Source organism: Suncus etruscus, chromosome 1, assembly GCF_024139225.1.
Source record: "Suncus etruscus isolate mSunEtr1 chromosome 1, mSunEtr1.pri.cur, whole genome shotgun sequence".
In the NCBI taxonomy this organism is placed as follows: Eukaryota; Metazoa; Chordata; class Mammalia; order Eulipotyphla; family Soricidae; genus Suncus; species Suncus etruscus.
Genome location: NC_064848.1, coordinates 101,555,487 through 101,581,199, shown reverse-complemented (window position 1 = coordinate 101,581,199; position 25,713 = coordinate 101,555,487). Strand labels below are relative to the sequence as shown.

General features: G+C 36.1%; 1 protein-coding gene across 2 annotated transcripts in view; it reads left to right on the top strand.

The window, feature by feature from the left end:
* Positions 1-25,713, top strand: part of RUNDC3B (RUN domain containing 3B) — a 152,652-nt gene that overhangs the window by 56,916 nt on the left and 70,023 nt on the right. For both annotated transcript variants that reach the window (XM_049769034.1, XM_049769028.1), the window contains exons 3-4: positions 11,739-11,872; positions 23,189-23,274. In XM_049769034.1, the coding sequence (XP_049624991.1) occupies positions 11,739-11,872; positions 23,189-23,274 (220 nt within the window). The remainder of the gene's footprint in view (positions 1-11,738; positions 11,873-23,188; positions 23,275-25,713) is intronic.

Sequence of the window (25,713 nt, the reverse complement as noted above, 5' to 3'; positions counted from 1 at the left end):
AACAAAGAATTGAGTTTAAGCTTTGAAGATGGGATGACTAGGTTTGATTCTAGATACAGCAAGGTCCTTTGAACACCACTATGAACAGCCTCCAAGCAACACCATCCCCCCAAAACCCACAAAAATATTCTCATCTATAAAGTGAATTTTATAGTAGATTGTGTATTTTCATACTTAGTGGTGAAATTGATTATGACATGAAAAATATCTGAACATAATAGTCCTTAGTTGATAAATTTTATTTTTTTCTAGGTCATGTTACATGGGTTTTGTTTTATTAATTGATTTATTTAAGCACTGTGATTATGTAATAGTCATTGTTGGATTTCACTCGTACAGTGTACACTATCCTTCACTAGTGCACCCTTCGCACCACCAATGCTCCCCAATCTCACTTCTCCCCACCCCCCCTCTGTCTTTGAGACACAAATTCTTTCTCTCTCACTGACTACCATTATCATAATACTTTATGCAGTACATTCACCACTCTGTGGTAAGCTTTATATTATGGGCTGGTCCTTTCAAAATTCATTTCATTATCTCTAAGCATTACTCCCATACTATCTTTTATTTTTTCTTAAATCCCACAGATGAGTAAGACTACTTTATATCTGTATTCCTCTTATTTTACTTAACATAATAGTTTCCACATTCATCCATGTATAGGAAAATTTCATGACTTAATTTTTCCTGACAGCTGCATAGTATTCCATTGTGTATATGTACCACAGTTTCTTTAGCTACTCATTTTTTGTAGGGCATCTGTGTTGTTTCCAGATTCTGGCTATTGTAAATAATGCTGCAAGGAATATAGGTGTGCAGAAGGCATTTTTGTATTGTATTTTTGTGTTCCTAGGGTATATCTGTTCGCGTGTTATCGCTGAATCATTGGGAGCTCAATTTCCAATATTTTGAGGACCCTCCATATTGTTTTCCATAAAGGCTTGACTATACGGCATTCCCACCAGCAGTGAATAAGAATTCCTTTCTCCTCACATCTCTGCCAGCACTGATTTTTCTTGTTTTCTGTGATGTGTGCCAGTCTCTGTGGTGTGAGATGATACCTCATTGTTGTTTTGATTTGCATCTCCCTGATGATTAGAGATGTGGAGCACATTTTCATGTGCCTTCTGGTCATTTGTATTTCTTCTTTGAGGATGTGTCTGTTAATTTTTTCTCCCCACTTTTTGATGGATTAAATGTATTTTTCTTGTTGAATTCTGTCAGTATCTTTTATATCTTAGATATCAACCCCTTATTTCATTGGTATGGGTGAATTGTTTTCCCATTCTGTAGGTGGCCTTTGTGTCCTAGTCACTATTTCCTTTAAGGTGAAGAAGCTCCTAAGTTTAATATAGTCCTATTTGTTTATCTCTGCTTCCACTTGTTTGGAATGTGATGTTTCCTTCTTGAAGATGCCTTTAGTTTCAATGTCATGGAGTGTTTTACCTATGTGTTCTTCTATATACCTTATGATCTTGGTCTGATATCAATGTCTTTAGTCCATTTGTATTTGACCTTTGTGCATGGTGTTAGATGGAGGTCTGAGTTTGCTTTTTTTTGCATGTAGCTGACCAATTGTCCCAACACCATTTGTTGAAGAGGCTTTCCTTGCTCCATTTTATGTTTCTTGCCCCTTTAACAAAGATTTATTGTATGTCCAGGGGAATTTTACTAAGTACTCAAGTCTATTCCATTCACCTTAGGGTCTTTCTTTATTCCAATACCATGATTTTTAATGATTATTGCTTTGTAATACAATTTAAAGTTGGGGTAAGTGATGCCTCCCATATTCTTTATTCATTAGCTTTAGCTAATCATGAGTGTTTATTGTTCCAAGTGAATTTCAGGAGTATTTGATCCACTTCTTTGAAGAATGTCATGGGTATCCTTAGAGCAATTATATTAAATATTTACAATGCTTTGGGAATTTTTGCAGTTTTAATGATGTTAATTCAATCAGTGAGCAGGGTATGTATCTTTATTTCCATGTGACCTCTTTTATTTCTTGAAGCAGTGTTTTCTTTGTATAGGTCCTTTACCTCTTCAGTTAAGTTGACTCCAAGGTGTTTCAACTTCTGTGGCACTAATGTGAATGGGATTGCTTTTTGTTTCTCTGTTTTTTTGGGCCACACCCGGTGATGCTCGGGTTACTTCTGGCTATGTACTCAGAATTTGCTCCAGGCTTGGGGGACCATATGGGACACCGGGGATTGAACCCAGGTCTGTCCTGGGACAGCTGCGGACAAGGCAAGCTCCCTACCACTGTGCTATAGATCTAGCCCCTGGGACTTTTTTTTGGGGGGGTCACACCCAACATTGCTCAGGGGTTACTCCTGGCTGTCGTCCATTTCTCTCTCTCATTATTTGTGTATAAGAAGGCCATGATTTTTATGTGTTTATTTTGTAGCCTGCTATTTGGTGTATGAATTTATTATTTCTACAAGCTTTTGATAATCTTTAAGGTTTTCTAAATATAGTAGCATGTCATCTGCAAAGAGTGAGAGCTTGATTTATTCCTTTCCTATCTGGATGCCCATGATAATCTTTTTCTTGCCTAGTTACTATTGCAAGTACTTCCAGTACTATATTGAATAGGAGTGGGGAGAAGAGGCAGCCATGCCTTGTGCCAGATTTTAGGGGAAAAGTTTTCAGTTTTTTCCCATTGAGTATAATATTTGCCATTGACTTGTGATAGATGAACTTAACTATATTGATAAAAGTTCCTTCCAATCCCATCTTATTGAGAGTTTTTTTTTTATCATGAATGGGTGTTGTACCTTATCGAATGCTTTCTCTGCATTTATTGATATGATCATTTGTTTTTTTTTCTTTTGTTGATATGGTGTATTATGTTGATTGATTTGCTTATGTTAAACCATCCTTGCATCTTTGGAATGAAACCTACTTGGTCATAATATATGACCTTCTTGATGAGGTGTTGGATCCTATTTGCTAGGATTTTGTTGAAGATTTTTGCATCTGTGTTCATTAGGGATATTAGTCTGTAATTTTCTTTTTAGGCATAATCTATCTGGTTTTGGTATTAGGGTGATGTTAACTTTATAAAAACTATTTGGGAGTGTTTATGATTCTTCAATTTCCTGAAAGAACCTGAAAAGGATTAGTTGTAGGTCCTCTTGAAAGGTTTGGAAGAATTCATTAGTGAATCCATCTGGGTCAGGGCTTTTGTTTTTGGGAAGACTTTTGATTACCATTTTAATTTCCTCAATAGTGATGGGTCTGTTTAGATATGCTACATCATACTGATTCACCATGGGAGATTTTAGGAGTCCAAGAATTTATCCATTTATTCCAGATTCTCTTGTTTTGTGGCATTGAGTTTCTAAAAGTAGTCTGATTACCGTTTAAGTCTCTGTTGTATCTGTAGTGATCTCCCCTTTTCATATCTAATTCGGTTTATTAAGTTTCTCCCATGTTTTTTGTGAGTTTTGCTAGTGGTTTATTAATCTTGTTGATTTTTTCAAGGAACCAACTTTTGCTTTCATTGATCTTTTAAATCGTTCTTTTGTTTTCCACTTCATTAATTTGTGCTTATCTAAGCTTTGTTATTTTCTTCTACCTGCCTATTTTTGGTTCATTTTATCGATCACTTTCTGACTTCCTGTGTTGTATCATTAAGTTACTAATGTAGGCCCCTTCTTTCCTCCTGATGTGTGCTTGTAAAATTATTAGTTTTCCTCTTAGTACTGCTTTTGCTGTGTTCCAGAAATTCTTGTAATTTGTTTCTTCATTTGCATTTGTTTCCAGGAATCTTTTGACTTTCTGTTTGATTTCATCTCTGACCACTGATTGTTCAGTAGTGAGCTGTTCAATTTCCAGGTGTTAAAGTTTTTCCTCTGTATCTCTTTGCAATTCACTTTTAATTTCAGTGCATTTTGATCTGAGAAGGTAGTTTGTACAATTTCTATCCTCTTGATTTTTTTAGAGATATGTTTTATGTTTCAACAGGTGGTCTATCCTGGAAAATGGATCATATGCACTGGAGAAGAATGTATATTCAATTTTCTGGGACTGGAGAGCCATATATATATATATACATATATATATGTATATATATATATCTACTAGGCTACTTTCTTCCACTTCTCCTTTTAGAGCTAGCATATTCTTGTTAGGTTTAATCCTGGTTGACCTATCAAGGGGTGACAGGGCAGTGTTGAGGTTTCCCACTATTATTGTGTTGTTATCTATGTCTTCTTTCAGATTTGTCAATAATTGTTTTAAGTATTTTGCTGGTTCCTCTTTGGGTATGTATATGTTTAGGAGTGTGATTTCTTCCTGTTGTACATATCCCTTGATTATTACAAAATGTCTATCTTTGTCTTTTATAACTTTTCTAAGTCTAAAGTTTGTGTCATCTAATATTAATATGGCCACTCCAGCTTTTTTAAGGGAGTTGATTGCTTAGATGACCTTTGATTTAAAGACTTTAGGTAGATGTGTTTCTTATAGGCAGCAGAATGTTGGATTCAGCGTTTTGATCCATTTGCCACTCTGTGTCTCTAACTGGTGCATTAGTCCATTGTCATTGAGACAGATAATTGTCATGAGATTTAGTGTCATCTTTGTGTAGGGGTTTGTTGTTTGTTGGTCTGTCTTGTCTTAAAGTAGACCTTTCAGTTTTTCTTAAAGGCTGGTTTTGAGTCTGCAAAGTTTTTGAGCTGTTGTTTCCCGATGAATCTATGTATGCTTCTTTCAAACCTGAAAGTAAGTCTGGCTGAGTGCAGCATTTTAGGCGAAGCATTCATTTCATTGAGTTTTGTCGCTATATCCCACCACTGCCTTCTGGCCTTGAGGGTTTCTTGTAACAGATCAGCTGTAAATCTTAAGGATGCTCCTTTGAATGTAGTTTCACTTTTTGATTTTGCTGCTTTTAGTATTCTATCCCTATCTGTAGGATTCTTCATTTTGACTAGGATGTGTCTTGGGGTGCTTTTCTTTGTGCCTCTTTTAGCTGGTACTCTTTGAGCATGCAGGATTTGGTTGTATGTCATCTATAGCTCTGGGAGTTTCTCTGTAATGATGTCATTGACAATTGATTATTCCTGGGGATTTTCTTCCTGGGACTCTGGGACTCCAATGCTTCTTAGTTATTTCTGTTGAACTTGTAAAGGACTTCTATTTTCATCTGTTCACATTCTTTGAGTAATTTTTCCATTGTCTGATCATTTGCTTTAAGGTTCTTTTCCAGTCTCTTCTTCTGTATGGAGTTGCTCTTCATCTCATGTTCCAGCTCACTGATTCTGTCCTCAGCTACTGTTACTCTGTTGGAGAGGCTTTCCGTTGAGTTTTTAATTTAATCTATTGAAATAGAAATAGTAAAAGTAATTAACTTTCTTAAAAAGTCTACTAAACTGGGCTGGAGAGATAGCATGGAGGTAAGGCGTTTGCCTTTCATGCAGGAGGTCATTGGTTCGAATCCCAGCGTCCCATATGGTCCCCCGTGCTTGCCAGGAGCAATTTCTGAGCATGGAGCCAGGAGTAACCCTGAGCACTGCCGGGTGTGACCCCCCCCAAAAAAAAAATATATATATATTTAAAAAAAAAAGTCTACTAAACTGTTTCTAAGTACTAACTACACTTGTTTTCTCATCTCATTCACACAGTGTTACCATAAAGATACTGCCATTGTTGTCACTTACAGAAGAAATTCAGATTTATTTAGTGAAGTTAAGTAATGTGCTCAAGAATACACAGCTAGAAAGTGATCTAATTTATGTCCATCAAATTTTTAAAAATCCATGTTCTTTATCACCAAGCACCCTGCCTCCTTCCAAATTACTAATAAATTTATGATGTGAAAAGTACCCTAAAAATCAGCAGACTGTGATACTGTTGCAGAACTCCCCCCCCTTTTTTAAATTCAGAGTGAGAACAAATTAAAGTGACAGGGAGACAGAGGGAGGAGGAAATGATAAGTGTTCCTTTAGATTTTATAAGTATTGTGATCTGATTGTTATTTTAATTTTTTAGTGAATCAAAATAAACTTTGTTAGAGAACTGTGAGGAGAAAAATAGAAAAGAGTGAGAGAAAGACAAAAAGAGAGAAAGTGTTTAAGAGAGAATATGATCTCCAGAGTGGAAAAAGCCAATGATTTTATTTTTAAAGAGTCATAAAAATATTTTGATATTTAAGTGAGGATTAAAGATACTTTTATTTTTAATTATATATACACAAAGTTAAATATATATGTGGAATATTTAATATTTTAATATAGGCCTCTTTATAACATTATTATTGAACTGTTAGATGCCACTTGATTTTGAAAATTTAAATTTTTATATTCATTTCAATTAGAATAATTATTTTGGGGGCAGGAGTGATCACATAGTGGGTAGAGTATTTGCCTTGCTTTCAGCCAACCCAGGTTGAATACCTGGCATCCTATATTGTCCCTCAAGCCTGCCAGGAATGATTTCTGAATGCAGAACCAGGAGTAACCCATGAGCGCCTCTGGGTATGACCCATAAGCCCCCCTCCCCACCAAATAAAAGATCTATTTTATACTGGTTTACCAATCCAGGTTTATTTAACATGTATTGCCTAATTGAGCAAGTGCTGGAGGATGTGCTAAAGATAAATGACATGCAATCCTTATTTTAGTGACCTTATTACCTAATATGTGAGTCAGCCATTAGATAATAAGTAAGCCAAGTATGTTATTTATGATTTCACAGCGAAGGTCTGATTCACTGTGTATCGCTGATGGTTTATAAAAAAGAAGACTTTAAAATGTTCTGAGAGTGGGAGCCATATTTCAGGAAGTAGGCCATTTACCTTGCATTTTACTGACCCAGGTTCAATCCTCTACATAAAATATGCCCCACCCTAAGCTTCCAGGAGTGATTCCTGAGAATAGAGTAGCACATGAGTAACTCCTGAGTAGTAGCCTAATGTGGCCCTAAAATAAAACCAAAAAAAGTTCTGAATGATGAGGTTAAATAGTGAACATAATATGTAAGGTATTTCCACACTGGACAATCTGAGCTTGATCCCTGACATCCTATATAAACCATTGAGCCCATCAGGAGTAATTCCTGAGTGCAATCTAGAGTAACCTCTGAGCATAGCCAGGTGTGGCCTCAAACCAAAAAAAAAAAAAAAAAAAAAAAAAGATTTGGATTATCCATTAGTACAAATACCATGAGATTTTTTTTTTTTTCTGGAAATACTAATACCTGACCCATGACCTAAATAAAGGTTTTCATTATTTAGTTTGGATGCAGCACAGGCACGAATATTTCTTAAAAGCAACCTTGTTACTTTTAGGCTGCTGTGGTTGAGAACTACTGAAATATAATGTAAACTGGTCCTTGCTGACAAAAGCATCTGTTGATTTTGCTGGAGAGAAGCTATTACGACAGAGGGACATTTTGAGATAAATAATTTAAATTTAAAAGCAGTAAGCACAGATTTATAAACATAGACACAAAACTTTCTTCATTGTTTTAAATAACTTTCTTAGGTAAACAATAATTCTAGACAACTGAAGAGGATTAAGATGTTCCTTTAATAATGTTTTAAAATGTTAAGAATAATAAATGGATCATGATGAACCTAGTATTCAGATACTTGCATAATAATGCTAATAGGAGACTCAGACAAAACATTTTGTTTTTCTAGTCAGGGATCTATCAAAGTCTAGTGTGCATGCTTCACATGCAGAGTCTGGGTTCAATTCTTAGCACCTCATGATCCCCTGAGCGTCAGGAGCAACCTGGAGCAGCAAGCACTGAGCGTAACTGGTTGTAGTGAAATAAAAATGAAAAAGGAAGATTTGTTTCTGAACAAACATATCTGTAACTAATTACACACATCTGAAAGACTGGAATAGTAAATTGCCTGCCAGCCCTTTCTGACTTGTTGACTAGAAAAGAAGAGATGAATGACAAAGTGGAGTTTGATAACTAGAGAGTAGACATGAATGACACTGAATGTACAATTCTTACTGATTGTGTTTACTTTTGGGATAGAAGACATGCTTTGTTTCTTTTAATTATCCTTATGAAGGGAGGAAATTCTTGTCTTACTCCCCCACCTTTTCACCTTTTCTGTTTCTTAAGCCTAGAAATAATGTAACTGGGGTTCTGTTTTTATTCTTTAATAAATTTTAAAATAAATTTAGCTATTTGTTATTTCTTTTTACAGTTTAATTATATAAATTATTTGCAGAAAAATTATAAATTCTGATTTTTCATTGAGTTGATTTTTAGGATTTTTCATATATAAAAATTTAATGTAATATAAATAATACATTTTTTTCCCTTTGGGACCCCTCATAACCATACATCTGGGCCAGTGTGGGTGAAATCAAATTTTGATTAGTGACATTAAAGAAAGTCAAGTGTCTTATCTCCTATGCTGTATTTCAAGCTAAAATAATATGTTTGTTTCAAGTAATTATTACTGCTAAAATATAAATATATATAAATATATAATATATATAAATATATATTCTATTAAAATAAAATATTAGTCTTGTTTAGCTACTGTAAGCAAAGGCAGATCTTTCCTAACAAACCTTAGTAAAATTGCTGGTAAGGACTAAAGCCAGTAGTAGTTGAAACATCTAGAAAGAAAATCCACTTCCAAATGACTCATTGAAGAGGCTCACTAACTGGAGCTGCTAGTTAAGAATTTAGATGAAATTACAAGTCATTGTACCCTCCGTGACCTCATAAAATCTCTTTGGATTCTTAAACATTGTAATGATTTTTCTAAGAGAATCACATGATGCCTGTTTCATTTTTCTTGATAACTTCAAAAGTGGTTGAATAGTGATCACATTTTCACCTAGAGATAAGACCAAATCATGGATTTGTCAAGGAAGAATTAACAATATCTAATGGTAACAAAAGGATATGACAATAGGAGTACTTGCAGCTATATCTTAGCTATTATATGTAAAATATGACAGTATATGTTTATATTCTATTTATTTTGCCAAAAATGACTAAGAAATTGGAAAGTTTCTTTTTTAATATAATTTTTATTTTAATCATAGTGGCCTACATATCATTGACAATAATATTTTAGGTACATATTAACATAAAATCAGGTGAATTCCCATCACCAAATTGTTTTCCCTCCACCTCTGTTCCCATCCTACCTCCCATATCCTCCTCCCTCACCCCCGGGGCTGCCAGAATAAGGGTCCCCTCTGTGCCTAGCTAACTACTTAATGGTCCTACACTTGTTTGGTCTTGGTACCTTCCTTATTTCCCACTCTAGTTGGGAGGTGGGGCTAGATAGTTCAAGTTATGTGGTTTTGTTTGAAGAAGAGAAAAGTAATAAACTGGGGAAAAAATCAAATACACCGAAAATGGGCGAGTCCTTCTGGAAGCTCTCATCCTAGTTTTGAGAGACGAAGGGGAAAAAGGAGGTGGAACACCACAACAGTCAAAAAGAAGTGTCAAATAAAACATCCAGTGAACACTCCAACAATAAAGATAAGCACCACATAAAGGCCATGGTCTTGAGATAAAAAACATGGCAGAGCACATCAAGGAAGAAAAGAAAAGAAGAAAAAAATAAATATGAACAGAGACAACAACTTCAATAACCACACCAAAACAAATAAATCGGCTAAAACTAGATAAATAAATAATAAAAATTTTGTGCTTTTTGTTTTGTTTTGTTTTGTTTTGTTTTGGGGCCACACCCAGCGTTGCTCAGGGGTTACTCCTGACTGTCTGCTCAGAAATAGCTCCTGGCAGGCACAGGTGACCATATGGGACACCGGGATTCGAACCAACCACCTTTGGTCCTGGATCTGCTGCTTGCAAGGCAAACACCACTGTGCTATCTCTCCGGGCTCCAAAATTTGTGCTTTTTGCCTTTTTTTTTCTTTTTTCTTCCCTCCTGCACAGGCACAGTAAATATTGGGGTCATTCGAAAAGGAATTCCCTTGGCCTAAGAGAAACAGGGTTTCTCCACCCTTGAAGTATATTGCCATGGGATTAACTATAGACTCCTTTCAGGTTCATTTACTCTCCCCTTGGTGCTTTTGTGGTGTATGGAAGACTTCTGCTCCCTCTGGGTGATAAAATCAGACCTCTGTATCTAGAGATCTTGGTATCTGCACAGGTCAGGGAGTGGAACTTATGATGAAGTCTTTCTTTGTGGTTCTAGAAGTTCTGTTCCCTCCGTGTCATTTTAATCCATTTTCTGTGGTTGGTGGCCTTGGTCTTTGCGCTGATCCTAGGACAGGGCCTGGGATAGCGTCTTTCATTATGTTTCCAGAAGACCCATTCTGTTGAAATTGTCTCAGACAGACCTCTGAACTAGAGATCATGGTTGTGCAGGTCATAGCTCAAACCCTAGACTAGGGTTTTTTTATTGGTCCCAGGATACATACAGTCCGGTCATGGTTCTATCAGCCAGTCATCTGTAAATTGCGATCTTGGCATTTGGACAAAGGGTGACAAGTCTTCTGATTTTGTCTTATCGTTAGCTGGTGAGGTAGGATAACCTGCTCTTAGGTCAAGTTATTCCCTGTTTCCTCGTTGTCAGGATATCAAATTAGAGCTAGCACTTATTGATGTCCGAGCAGTATTAAGGATGTCCCGGATGGGATTTGTTTCCTGTGGCTGTTGTGAAGAACTGTGTCATTTCTATGTCTGGGATCCAGTGTTCAAGGCTGGACGATTGGTGTCTAATCACCTGGGGTCCAAGTTGGGTCCATGTGACATATTTTCAAGGTGGGAGATGCCCCTGTAAAGTATGAGTTCTTATCTCTAGTAGATAAGAGCTCGTTTTTATATGTAAGATTTCCCCGTTTTTTTAGTGTGCCTTTGCAGGGAGAAATGGTGCTACGTTATATTGCCGGTGCATTTGAGGGTGGAAAGAGAAGAAAACAGAAATAGGTCATACACCCAAAACAGATAAAAATAGAAATAAAAATATATGTGCTCACACACACATATAAAGAAAAAAGATTTAGGGCCTGGAGAGATAGCACAGCGGCGTTTGCCTTGCAAACAGCCGATCCAGGACCAAAGGTGGTTGGTTCAAATCCCGGTGTCCCATATGGTCCCCCGTGCCTGCCAGGAGCTATTTCTGAGCAGACAGCCAGGAGTAACCCCTGAGCACTGCTGGGTGTGACTCAAAAACCAAAAAAAAAAAAAGATTTATAAACATGAAATAAAAAGTGATTAAAGGAGCAGAGTGATGGGGAAAAGCAGGTAAAGAGGTGGTGTAATACAGGTCTTATACTTATGATGGAAGTATAGGTTTCCCCATTATCTTTTGAGATTTTCTTGTGTTGTGTGGGTTCCTGGGCACCTTTTCATCACACAACCTGACCCTCTTGAGAATTGCAAAAGATTTGCGGTACCTGGGGTTCTTTAAGTCCATCCAAAATATGAACCCCATAATGTTTTCTGTGTGCTATTTAAAAGGCAGTACTAGAGTAAGATATTAAGCTTCTAGAAATATTTTAGTTTCTGGTCCCTTATAAATTTCATTTAGTTTGATTTTATTGTTGAAAAAACTATGATCAGATTTACTAAATAAATCACTCAAGTTATCACTTTGAATTAATTGTAATGACCAGATTTAAGCTTTTTTAGCATAGATTTTGTTTTTCCACTATTAGCACATCATGTTATCTTTTATTTTTTAAAATTTTGTTTCTCTATTTTAAATATTTTATTTAGTTTTATTTTATTTTGTATTACCAAATTATTTTATTATTATGATTTTTCTCCTGAAGGTCAGGTAACCTGGTTTGGATATGAAAGTCCCCGTAGCTTCTGGGATTATATTCGAGTGGCTTGCCGGAAGGTCTCACAGAATTGTATCTGCAGCATTGAGAATATGGAAAATGTCAATTCCTCTAGAGCTAAGGTAAGACATGACATAAGTGTTAACTTGAAATGTGTATAATTCCAAACGAATTTCTCAACTCTGGTATATTGAATGCTTTTTTCCTCATCGTTAGCTTTATATATTGGACCAAAGTTAATATCTTTCAGAGTACTGTTTACATTTTTTTTTTTTTTTGGTTTTCGGTCACACCTGATGATGCTCAGTGGTTACTCCTGGCTATGTGCTCAGAAATCACTCCTGGCTTGAGGGACCATCTGAAATGCCAGGGGATTGAACTGTGGTCTATCCTAGGCTAGTGCATGCAAGGCAGATGCCTTATCACTTGTGCCACTGCTTCGGTCCCATGTTTACATTTCTTTTCTTTTGGTTTTTGGACTACACCCAGTGACACTCAGAGGTTACTCCTGGCTGTGTACTCAGAAATCACTCCTGGCTTGGGGGACCATATGAGACACCAGGGATCTAACCCAGGTCCATACAGGGTTAGCTGTATGCAAGGCAAATGCCCTACTGCTGTCTATCTCTCTGGCCCCTTGTTTAAATTTCATGTAGATATTTTAGAATGCTCATCGTCAATGTTACCTGTGTAGAAAACATGAAGGTAAAAAATTAATCACTATAAGTTGTTTTTTATTTTTTCTTTTCCAGAAATAAATGTTCCCTTTTAAGAAATAATAAAATAGTTCCTATACAATAAAATTTATACATTTTGTGAATTGAATAACCTAAGCCAGTGACATTCTGTTCTTTAGAGCCATGAGTGTCCAAGATGCCAAGCCTATTTTCACTTTGTAACAAAAATACTTATGCCTTTTTTTCACTTACTGATTTGCACTGCTGATGCAGTCATTAAAGCCTTAGTACAAGTAATATCAAGCTATATTTATTGACTAATATACTTATTAATACATATATAATATAATTACTATATACTTATTGACTAAGTCCCTGACACATACTCAGTCTAAAAGATCAACAAACGAATGAAAACCTAGTTCACCACCTAAAAATGTCTATTATGGGGCCTGGGAGATAAATAATCAAAGGGCTGGGGTTTATGGTTTGCATATAGGAGCCCTAAGCTCAACTCTTGGCATCTCATGGCCCTGCTAAGTAAGCATAGGCTCGAGTAACTTAAAAGCATCAGGCTGAGAGTACTTCAGGGTATGCCTCCTTCAGACAAAAAGGAATACCCTACTATAGTGCAGTAAACACTGTAAGTTTTATTAAATTACAGTCCTTGTTGTTTGTTTTTTAATATCATGAGTGAGTGAATATAACACAATCATGGAGAAATATTGGAATATTGTTGTCTCAGGAAAAGGTTTCATGAAGTTGTTTGGCTTGTGAATTGAGATAGGACTTTTTTCATGTTATATTCTTTTTGCTTTTAAGAAAAGGTACAAACAAACTTTTTAGACTTAGTCATTTAGTAAAAATTTTGTGAAGAAAAATATATGAAGTGACCTTGTTACTTCAAGAATAGTAGCTGACAGTGGTTGCTGAAAATCATGAAGTTTTCAAGTAAAAAATTAGAAACTTGGAATTGTATTCACTTCTTGCATTCATCATATTAAATTTTATAACTTGATAGTCAGCCTTCTCTGTTATAATTCATTTTAGTGTACTATTATTCCTTTTGTTAAATTTTTAAAGAAATGTAGCAACATATTACAGACCTGCATAACTCATATTTTCTAAATGACTGATGATGAAATTAAAAATTATGTATGGATAAAATATCCATTCAAATACAAGTTATACCATTAGTCATAATGTTGGAAGCTTCATTGATATGATTATATATTCCATGTTGCAATTAAATTTTAGCAAAAGTGATAAAAATGTGTCAAAATTAAATTCACATTTTCTAAAACATTAACAGAATACATTTTAAAGAATTTAAATTTGCTGACAATTGAAAATATCTAAACACATTTAAATTAATGACTTGAAGCATATTTTTGTTTTGTTTGGTTTGGTTTGGTTTGGTTTGTTCATACCCAGAAGTACTTGGGTTATTCCTGGCTCTACACTCAGGAATCACTCCCTGATGTGCTCAGAGTACCGTATAGGATACAAGGGATTGAACTCAGGTTGGCCTTGTGCAAAGTAAGGCCCTAACCTCTTGTACTAGCTCTCTGGCCCCAAACATATTTTTGTATAAAGTTGATAACTGGGAAATTGGAGGAAGGAAATGAACACTGGTGAAGGGTTGGATGTTTGAAAAAACCAAAAGCTCAACCTTTTTTTAGCATTTTTTCTGTATTTCATGATAATTTAATAAAAAATTCTCAAAATAAACACTATTGTTTCTAGAAAAAATATTTTAAAAGTGGACAACTATGGGTTTTGTCACCTATTTTTGAAGACTAGCTCTAGAGTTTACTTTCTAAAATTGCTTCCTTCACTGTCTTCAGACAGTATCCAGTTAGAGATCTCTGAGCAACAGCTAATGTTCTTTTTGAATATCTATATGCTTTTGAATTGTATCAGTTTTCTGATATATGACCCTCCCATATATATAATATACTTGTCCCATATATATCATATATCTATCATATATACATATATGTGTATGTATATATGTGTGTATATATATATATAAAAGCCTCCCCACATATAACTGGGTAGGGTCACACTCACTGATGCTTGGGTATTTTCTGTGGTGTCAGGTGACCATACAGTGTGGAGATTGAGCTCAGGGCTTTGTGGTAAAGCATGCTTTTTCACCCATTGAGTCAACTTGCTGGCTCCTATCTTACGTATTTTAAGCCAGTGAATTTTTTCTTTTTTTTTTTTTTTTGGTTTTTGGGTTTTGGGCCACACCGGCATTGCTCAGGGGTAACTCCTGGCTGTCTGCTCAGAAATAGCTCCTGGCAGGCACGGGGGACCATATGGGACACCGGGATTCGAACCAACCACCTTTGGTCCTGGATTGGCTGCTTGCAAGGCAAACACCACTGTGCTATCTCTCCGGGCCCGAATTTTTTCATTTTAAGGTCAGTTATATGACAGGAGAGATAGCACAACAGGTAAAGCATTTGCTTTAAAACCCCAGCATCCTAGATGGTCCCCAAGCACCACTAGTGCAGAACTAGAAGTGGTGCTGAACATCACCAACTATGGCTTCAAAACCAAAAATGAATGAATTAAAGGCAGTTACAGTTAGATTTTGTGTTTTTGAACCATACCTGGGAGGTGCTCAGGTCTTAGTCCTGTCTCTGTGCTCAAGGATTACTCTTGGTAGTGCTCGGGAACCATATGGGGAGCCAGGGATTGTACTTAGGTCAACCTATGTAAAGAAAGTTACTCTGGTCCCTAGAATCTTTTTTTAAATTAATTATTTTTTTCACTGATACTTAAGTTCTCTCTTTAATTGTATGTTAATAAATTTTTCTTTAATCACAACTATTGTTTTAATCTTTTGGTCTCTGTTTTACCAGAGTATCGAATTCCCTCCTCCAAAGTATTTACTCTCTAGTTGTCTAGTTGACTACAGATTTAAAAACATCTACAGTTTAAATTTTCCCTTGCATATTAATTTTGTATCACTTTTTGTTCTTGCAGTCTTCGTGATCTAAGAAAACTGCCTTGGTTTCTGTAGGTTAAATTAAGTATATAGCTTTATTAAGTCTATCAAAATATAAAATTAAGTGGGTGGGTAACTCCTTAATTACTGGAAAGAATATCTTTATAGAACTAGCATATCTCAGAGTACAAAAGGTAACTGAGAAGTTAACAAACATAAGATATGAAGCATTTGGACTGGGTGGATCAGAGAAATACAAATCCTAGCTGACCATCTCTTTTGATGAAAGTCTTAGGATGCTGCCCTGCAGAGAGAGTTAATATTTATTCTGTAAAAATCTGGTCTTGGTTGTCAAAAATAGCATAGGGCAATTATGTTCCATATCCTGCATTTATATCTTTGTTTTGTGCAACCTTAGATAGATTCATTTCATTTTTTTAGATTAACTCTACTTACTGGGGAAAGCGATAGTTATTTGCTTGATCATGCCATGATATTGCACAGGCAGAGATGAACTTTTTCTTGATTCATTATGATGAGATGAACAATGTGTTTAATCCATTCAGTAAAACTTATTAAAGATTGAAGGATTAAACAAATAGCTGGATTTTTGTTATATTTTAAAATACTAAATATTGGGGCTGGAGAGATGGCATGGAGGTAAGGTGTTTGCCTTGTATGCAGAAGGATGGTGGTTCGAATCCTGGCATCCCATCTGGTCCCCTGTGACTTCCAGGGGTGATTTCTGAGTGATTTCACAGTAATCCCTGAGTGCTGCTGGGTGTGACCCCCCCAAAAAAATACAAGAAAAAAATACTAAATATTTTAAATATGAATTTAGGTAGTTTCTTGTATTAAATGTTAAAATTAACTTTAACATTTTAATTAAAGTAAATAATAAATTAGCTATTAATTAAATTTTAACATTCAAATTAATGTAATAAAACATTAAAATAATAAAATAATACTAGCACTATTAGTGACTACTACATAGCAGTCTTCATCCACAATTGACACTTGTGGAAACCAAACCTATCTACTGAACAGTGTGCAAAAACCAGATCTTTATTTGTAAGATTTATTCAGATTATATTTTTAGGCTATTTAGATGATATATTAAACAATGGATAATTTAATATGTAAATAGTATTTGAACTTAGTTGAGTTTATTGGATCAAGAGGTCTGTGTTTAATTATCACTGTATTATTCTGCACAATTTAGAGTCATTTTGTAGAAGCTTTGTGGAATCTGAGACTTCACCTGCCTAAGATACTATCGTTAAAATGCAGATAATTATTTCTAGTTAGTTGGTAGCTAGTTGATCCTACTTTACAGGGCCCAAGAGAGCCCTGGATACAGTAGAATGAAAAATATAAGAGTGGAATAAAATGTTTATTTGAAATTCATGTTTATGATTTTTTATTTTCTCAGTCATATGTGTAGTTTAATTTCTACATTATGCAGGGAGTTTTGGGACATAAATTCTGTACATAAATTTACTTAGGATTTTTAGACTAGAATGAGCATTTTTAAACAGAAAGTCATCTCTGGAAACTGGAGGAATAGTTGAGTGGTGCTTGCCTGTAAGCAGCTGACCCAAATTTGCTCCTGGTACCCCATATAGTCCCTAGTACCCCCAAAAGTGGTCCTTCAGTGCAGAGCCAGGAGTAATCCTGTAATACTTCTAAAAACAGAAAGAAAGAGAGAGAGTGAGAGAGAGAAAGAATATCCTTGAGTGCAGAGCTAAGAGTAGCCCTTGAGCATTGCTAGGTGTATCTTCCCCCCATAAAAAAGAAGAAAAATGAGTCTATAAAAAATAGACAGTAAGAAATCAGTTTCTGATTCCAATGATAACTGAATGGATTGTAATGGAGGAAGTCTGCTGCCAAGAACAACTATAAAAGTTGGATAAAGCACAAATTTAAGGCATATGATAAATGGCAAAGTATGAGAACTTTAGTGACCACAATCCTGGAGAGAGGAATAGCACTGGAGGTAAGCAACAAATTCATCTTAGCTGTTAGACTAAGTAATCTGTTCAACTCTACTTCGAAGCCAAGCAGAATGTGCTCGGGTGATTCCTTTCCTTTCACTGTGTGAGATATACAAGTTGGAGTTTGGAATTTCCAGGCAAACCAGGACTTAACTGGAGAGAATTGCAGACAAACATGCCTGAAGGTATCCAGACAGCTTTTCTATGAGTTATTTGAAGCATCTGAATTGCAGAGCAATAGTCTCATAAACCATGCCAAAAGTACCCATTGGGAGACCTCAAAAATTGACTAAAGATTTTAGTTTTGCCCTGGTAATATAGATCAAAGTGAATGAATTTGGAGGGGGTGCTATAAATAGTGGAAGTATTTATTTGAAATTCTAGAAAGGCTGCACCTGGTGAGAAAGCAAAATTTAAATGAGGGCCAACCACAGCATTTGGAAGTTATACATGAGTTGTGTACACTGTCTTCCAACTGAAGAAAAATAATTCTTTTCTAGAGAAAATTTACATTAGAGCTGCCACAAATTATATTAGAACTGCAATAAATTTCCACACATTATTTAAGGTTCAGTCAAAATTCACTGTATGTATCATTAAAAGAAACAAGATAAAATTGCTAAAACTATTAAAAATGAGGCTTGAAATATTGCTATAGGAGATTAAGAGAATGGATTTTTTTTGTTTGTTTTTTGGGTCACACCCAGCAGACCTCAGGGTTACTCCTGGCTCTATGCTCAGAAATTGATCCTGGCAGGCTTGGGGGACCAGATGGGATGCCGGGATTCGAACCACTGTCTTTCTGCATGCAAGGCAAATGCCTTATCTCTGTGCTGTCTCTCAGGCCCCGAGGATGGATTTTTAAATAAGTAAATACACTGAAGTGAAGAGAAATGAAGTTTTCATGTTAAAGTTTATATATTAAAATTGATATAGGTATATCAATATATAGCATATAACGAAAATCAATATAGAAATTCATGCTTACTACACACTCCAGAGCTAACTTTGAAAAAACAGATGATTCATTTCATGAGCTTTTCTGGTTGTTTATTTTTTTGGGGGGGGAGCACACCGTTTGATGCTCAGGGGTTACTCCTGGCTAAGCGCTCATAAATCTCCCCTGGCCTGGGGGGACCATATGGGACACCGGGGGGATCTAACCGTGGTCCTTCCTTGGCTAGCGCTTGCAAGGAAGACACCTTACCTCTAGCGTCACCTCACCGGCCCCAAAATGTATTCAACATTACCTGCTATAGAAAGATTAATCATGACATACTTTTTTTTTTTTTTTTTTTTGGTTTTTGAGCCATACCCAGTGGTGCTCAGGGGTTACTCCTGGCTATCTGCTCAGAAATAGCTCCTGGCATGTATGGGGGACCATATGGGATGCCAGGATTCCAACCAACCACCTTAGGTCCTGGATCGGCTGCTTGTGAGGCAAACACCGCTGTGCTATCTCTCCGGCCTTCATGGTGAAAGAAGAAATAAAAAAAAATATTTGGCAGGTAGTGATAAAATACACATATAAAGGGCTTAGAGGAAAATAGATAGGCTTAACTTTTTGTGTATTAAAATAACTAAGTAGATAAATAAGAGCTAGAAAGCTTTTGTCTTCAGAAGTTATAAAAAACAAAGTACAAAAAAATTAAGAAATAACATTCAGGTAAACTGAAGCAATTGTACATTAAAATAACACTTTTGAAACAAAAATATGTATTTATAATACAATTAATGCAATTGATAACTTAGAATTTCTAAGAATTTTTTAAAAGGTTAAGAACGACAAGTGTCAAAAAGAAAGGAAAAGGAAACCCAATCGGGCTTATAAGTATGAAAAATTCCGAGATTATTAATAGTAACTTGGCACCCCTTAAAATGTTAGATGAAACTGATAAATTTCTTGAAATATATCAATTAAAAACTAACTCAAAAAGGGGCCGGAGCAGTGGCACAAGTGGTAAGGTGTTTGCCTTGCATGCGGCTGTCCAAGGACAGACTTCGGTTCAATTCCCCAGTGTTTCATATGGTCCTTTAAGCCAGGAGCAGTTTCTGAGCACATAGCCAGGCATAATCCTTGAGCATCACCGGGTGTGGCCTAAAAACCAAAAATAAATAAATAAAACTAACTCAAAAAGAAAAATAACATTCTGATATCTAGCATAAGAAATCTAATTATGATTAAAAATCTTTACCATGCAGGACTGATTTAAAATTTGATTGTATTTCTTGTGGATTTACATGAAGTCTTTGGACTTTTATGAATGAAAGGTTTTTTTCTGTATATAATGCAAATATTTTTGTCCACTTTGTTTTGTTCCTCTATTAAGTGATTTTACTACAACCCTGAAACTTGAGGGAAAGTAAAGTCTATCAGAATTAGTCAGTTGGTGTGATGAGTTTTCTGCCTTCTAATTGTGTCTATTTTTTGTTTTGTTATATGTTAAGGAGAAATAATTTATAGCCTAACTTGCATAATTCTTGGGAGGATTAAGTATTTAGTATATGTCTCTTAAAACAGAGTCAAGCACATATTAATAATTTTTTTAAAAAAATGGGGTTTATACATACTTGGATGTGCCTTAGGCTTACTAGATCTATACTCAGGATCGATCCTGTCAGGTTCAGGGAACCATCTGGTTTGTCAAGGATATCCAGTTCTGGGGCCAGAGAGATAGCACAGCGGTAAGGCGTTTGCCTTACATGCGGAAGGTCGCTGGTTCAAATCCCAGCATCCCATATGGTCCCCCGAGCCTGCCAGGGGTGATTTCTGAGCGTAGAGCCAGGAATAACCCCTGAGCATTGCTGGGTGTGACCCAAAAACCAAAAAAAAAAAAAAAGGATATCCAGTTCCACGGCATGCAAGGCAGAAGTCTTACTCATTGTCCTATCTCTCTGGCTGTTAATAACTTTCTTAAGAACTATTTTTTTGGGGGGGGCCACACCCGTTTGACACTTAGGGGTTACTCCTGGCTAAGTGCTCAGAAATTGCTCCTGGCTTGGGGGACCATATGGGACGCTGGGGGATCAAACCAAGGTCTCTCCTAGGCTAGTGCTTGCAAGGCAGATGCCTTATCTTTAGCGCCACTGCTCTGGCCCAAGAACTATTTATTAAAACACGCACACACACACACACACAAAAACCTTCATGAGTTCAGTTATTTAATTGAGAAATCCTAATATTTTAAATTTAAATTTAGTTTGCTATTTCCTATTTAATAATCTCAACCACCTTTATAATTCTGTTTATCTTCTATTCTAAAGTTATTTTTGAAAGAAATAAAACTTTAAAAATTAGCACAATTTATTATTACAATATAACAGAATTCCATAATATAGAAAGACAGAATAGATAAGTACAGCCTAGTTTTTTGTTTATTGAAATTTCAAAACCAGGGGCTGGAGAGATAGTACAGCAGTGTTTGCTTTGCAAGCAGCTGACCCAGGACCTAAGGTGGTTTGTTGGAATCCCAGCGTCCCATATGGTCCCTGTGCCTGCCAGGAGCTATTTCTGAGCAGATAGCCAGGAGTAACCCCAGAGAGCCACCGGGTGTGGCCCAAAAAAAACAAAAAAGAAATTCCCAAACCAGGAAATTCAAAAACCAGGCCAGAGAGGTGGCTCAAGCCCTAAGGCATCTGTCTGCCTTTCGCTTGCTAGCCTAGGAGGGACCAGGATTAGATCCCCTGGCATCCCATATGGTCCCCAAAGCCAGAAGTGATTTCTGAGCTCATAGCCAGGAGTAACCCCTAAGCGTCACCAGGTGTGGCTGGGGTGGGGGGAGAAAGAAATTCCTAAACCAGGAAACATATCTCTTCCCCACACTTATTTGGTTTTGTTGGGCACAACCATCATTGCTTATTGCTTATTCTTGGCTCTTTTCTCAAGCATCACTCCTGGGGGTTCTCAGAGAACCATACATGATATCAGGGATCCAACCCAGGTCAACAGCATTCAAGCAAGCATCTACCCACTGCACTATCCCTTTGCCCCACCCCACGTATTTTATCTTGAAATAGCAACTTCCTGTGTGTCACTTTCTTTGGAGTGCAGTTTTCTCTGTTTCTGCCTTGGTGACATTGTAGCATTTGATTCAAGCCAGCACCTGGATTTTTTTAGACACATCAAGAGAATCATGAAATTACTGGACAACATCTTGTCTCTTCCTTTTCTGTTGTCAGTACTTCCTCTTCAGGAACAATAGCTCAAGCCCTGCGCAAGATTAAAGGGAGAATTGGATCATTAGTAGGGAAGTTGACTGGCATGTTGAATACAGCCACTTCATTTCATTATTTCTCAATAATAATGCTGCTTCTGTCCTGATTGACTGACTACTGCCTTAGATTGACTACTTTTTAAAAAAATCTTTCCTATCACTTTAGTGAATGAAATAGAGTTGTAAACATTTCTAAATAATGCTTTTTACTTTCTCCATACTTTAAATTTACTTTTTTGGGGCCGGAGAGATAGTACAGCGGTAAGGCATTTGCCTTAAACGCAGAAGGATGGTGGTCCAAATCCCAGCATCCCCATATGGTCCCCTGAGCCTGCCAGGAGCAATTTCTGAGCGTAGAGCCAGGTGTAACCCCCGAACACTGTCGGGTGTAATCCAAAAACCAAAAACCAAAAAAAAAAAAAAATTACTTTTTCTTTTTTAATCAAAGTGGATTACAAATCTTTCACAGTGATAGTGAATCAGGGGCCTTCCCACCACTAATATTGTCCTCCCTCTACCCCTGTTCCCAGCATGCATCCCATATCTCCCTCTTTTAACCCCCAGGCTGCTAGTATAGGTGGTCCTCTCTGTGTCTAGTATGTTGTGAATTGGGTATCTATTATGTTGTCATTGGCTTTGGATTTGGTGCTTAAATTTGAACCTTTTTTTTTTTATTTCTACTTAATGTTCATATGACTATTTGATCTTGGTAACCTCCATTATTTCCCCCCTCCATTTGTGAGACGGAACAAGTTGGTTCAAGTTGTGTGGTTCTGTTTGCAGGAAAGAGAAAACAAAAATAATAATAAAAAAAATAAAATGGGGCAAAAATCGAACAAGCAAAAAATGAGGAGTCCTTCTAGAGTCTATATCTATCAGTTTCAGAGCAAAATATTTTGGGGCCATACCCAGCAGTACTTAGCACTTACTTGTGGCTTTTTGCTCAGGGATCGCTCCTGGCAGGGTTCAGAGGACCATATATGATTCTAGAGGTTGAATCCTGTTGATTGTGTACAAGACAAGAGATAGGAGCCTTTGTACTATTTCTCCGCCCATATGATTATATTTTTTGTGGAGGTTGCTCTCCGAGTAGTATTCAAGAAGCAGCATGGAATCAGTCTCTGTGCTACTAGCAGTATTTGGAGTATATATTGAACTGCTTGGGGGTATGAGTTCCTTCTGGGAAATGAACTCAAGCACTTGTGCATGCGATACCTATGTTCCAGTCCTTTGAGCTTTTTCCCTGACCTGATAGTGATTACTTTTGTTAAGAAGGGTGCACCTTACTTTTATCCTGTTTCATAAGAAAATAAATTTTAATTAGCATCTTGATTTGGGACATGTAAAAATACATCTTATATGATTCATTCTGTACAAATATTTTTTAAAATATATATTGTATATAATAAATATATAGTATATAATATTTATTTTTCTATTTTTAAAGATCTTAGATAAAATATATTTTGAGTGAGTTATTCTTTTATATTAAAATGCTCAAAATTTTAAGATTCATTGGGGAAATTTGTTTTAACTTTTCTGGGGAAATAATTTTAACTCTAACTTAAATATTTGTTTATGTTTTTTCTTTTAGGGCAGAGCCTGGATCAGAGTAGCGCTCATGGAAAAGCATTTATCTGAATACATCTCTACAGCTCTGAGAGACTTCAAAACAACCAGGTTTAAAAGACCTTTATTTTAAGTCTATATTTGAAAGTCATCTAAAGACTTAGAATAAAAATAGAAAAAAAGACATTTTATTTCTAAAGTCATCAACTACTTTTTTTCCTTCCTTTTTTATACTGCTCATATAAATCCACTGTCTTCTCAGGAAAATATAATTTGGCAACTACACATAGTTTTACCTTGACTTATCATTTCATGCTTCATGTTATACCTATATCTCTTCTGAGTCCTTTCTGATCTTTTAACAATGAAAGCTTTATTTACTTCTCAGACATTCTTTGGCCAATTTGAAAAAATTGCTATGAAATTCAAATAGCATTCTATTTCTTTTAACCCCACAATGAGTTATTCTTTTTACTTTTAATTTTATAAGTGAATTCACTTCCTTAATTTATTTATATAATTACGAATACCTTCATTGTCATTTTAGGGTAGTACTAATGTTTTTCTAGATCATATAGACAAGAGCTGACACATTATGTCCTGTGCTAAAAGGGCTTTATTGATAATAAAAAAAAACAATAATAGAAAAAAGTTCTTATTAAGAGTCTTGAGGCCGGCGAGGTGGCGCTAGAGGTAAGGTGTCTGCCTTGCAAGTGCAAGCCAAGGAAGGACCGCGGTTCGATCCCCCGGCATCCCATATGGTCCCCCCAGACCAGGGGCATTTTCTGAGCGCTTAGCCAGGAGTAAGCCAGGAGTAACCTCTGAGCATCAAACGGGTGTGGCCCCAAAAAAACAAAAACAAAAACAAAAGTCTTATTAACTCTAGTCTGTTAATTTATTTTATAGCACTTATTAAACTAATTTTTGTTTCAAAAACATTTTATGTGAAATTACCAATTATAATATCTTAGATATGTATTGTTGAGTATAATGACCTAGAAATATTCATATACCACTTCATAAATTAAAACCAGTATTAAAATAATTTAGTTCTTCACTTGCTGTACTACCTCTTATTTTAAATATCTCTGTGTAGTTAATAGCTATCAAATTGAGCACAAATTATAGAACGTTTTTTCACAAAAAATACCTATTGAATTTTATTGCCTTCTGTGTTTCTAAAGGACCATGCTTATTTTCTACCTTAATGATTACATTTATAAAGAAAATAAATGTAAAGACTACAAAACAGATTTTTTGTTTTGTTTTGTTTTTTGGGTCACACCTGGCAGTGCTCAGGGGTTACTCCTGGCTCTGTGCTCGAAAGTCGCCCAGGGCAGGCTCAGAGGACCATATGGAATGCTGGGATTTGAACCACCGTCCTTCTGCATGTGAGGCAAATGCCCTACCTCTATGCTATCTCTCCAGCCCCATTCAAAACAATTTTTATACAGAAAATTTGGCAGAGATATAAATAAATCGTATCTGATAATATCGAAGTCCTGAGGCAGTTTTTGATATCTTAGATTTTTAGAAAATTTGAGCATTTTTTGTGGAATTTGTTTTAGCTTATGTAAGTCTTTCTATTAGGTATATCTTTGTCTTCAGGCAATAAAATAGAAAATAATTATAGATACAAATAAAAATGTTCATGGTTACAGATTCAGACAAGTTAGAAATACTTTTTTTTTTTTTTTTGGTTTTTGGGCCACACCCGTTTGACGCTCAGGGGTTACTCCTGGCTATGTGCTCAGAAATCGCCCCTGGCTTGGGGGGACCATATGGGACACCGGGGGATCGAACCGCGGTCCTTCCTTGGCTAGCGCTTGCAAGGCAGACACCTTACCTCCAGCGCCACCTACCCGGCCCCATGTTAGAAATACTTTTAACTAAAAGAAGTACTTGCATAAAGTAAATCTGATTTGTTTTTTTTTTAAACATGTTAACAGCATTATAATACTCAGGCTATTTCTAAAGATAATGATGAGATGTTGATAAATTCTAAACATTGAAATGAACTTTACTAAATGAAACATTTGCTTTTTATCATCAGTAGCAAATAAGTTTGATTATAAGCACTAGTATAAACTAAACACTAAGATTACTAAGAGTTTGAAAAAAACCTTAGACTCTCATAGATGAAACATTAAATCCCCTGAAGTGAAACCAAAACCAGTTTAAATAATAATCTTCTGTGCAATCTCAATATCGCATTCTAATTTTGAGTATATTCTTTATAGAAACAAAAGCATAATAATAATATTTCTTTTTTTTTTTTGGTTTTTGGGCCACACCCGGTGACGCTCAGGGGTTACTCCTGGCTATGCGCTCAGAAGTCGCTCCTGGCTTGGGGGACCATATGGGACGCCGGGGGATCGAACCGTGGTCCGTCCGAGGCTAGCGCAGGCAAGGCAGGCACCTTACCTTTAGCGCCACCGCCCGGCCCCAATAATAATATTTCTATGTTATTGATCTTATTTTTAGTTTAGATGATTGAGAGAAATAATTTTTGAATAGATTTCTTTTTGAAGGAATAATTTAAATGTTTAA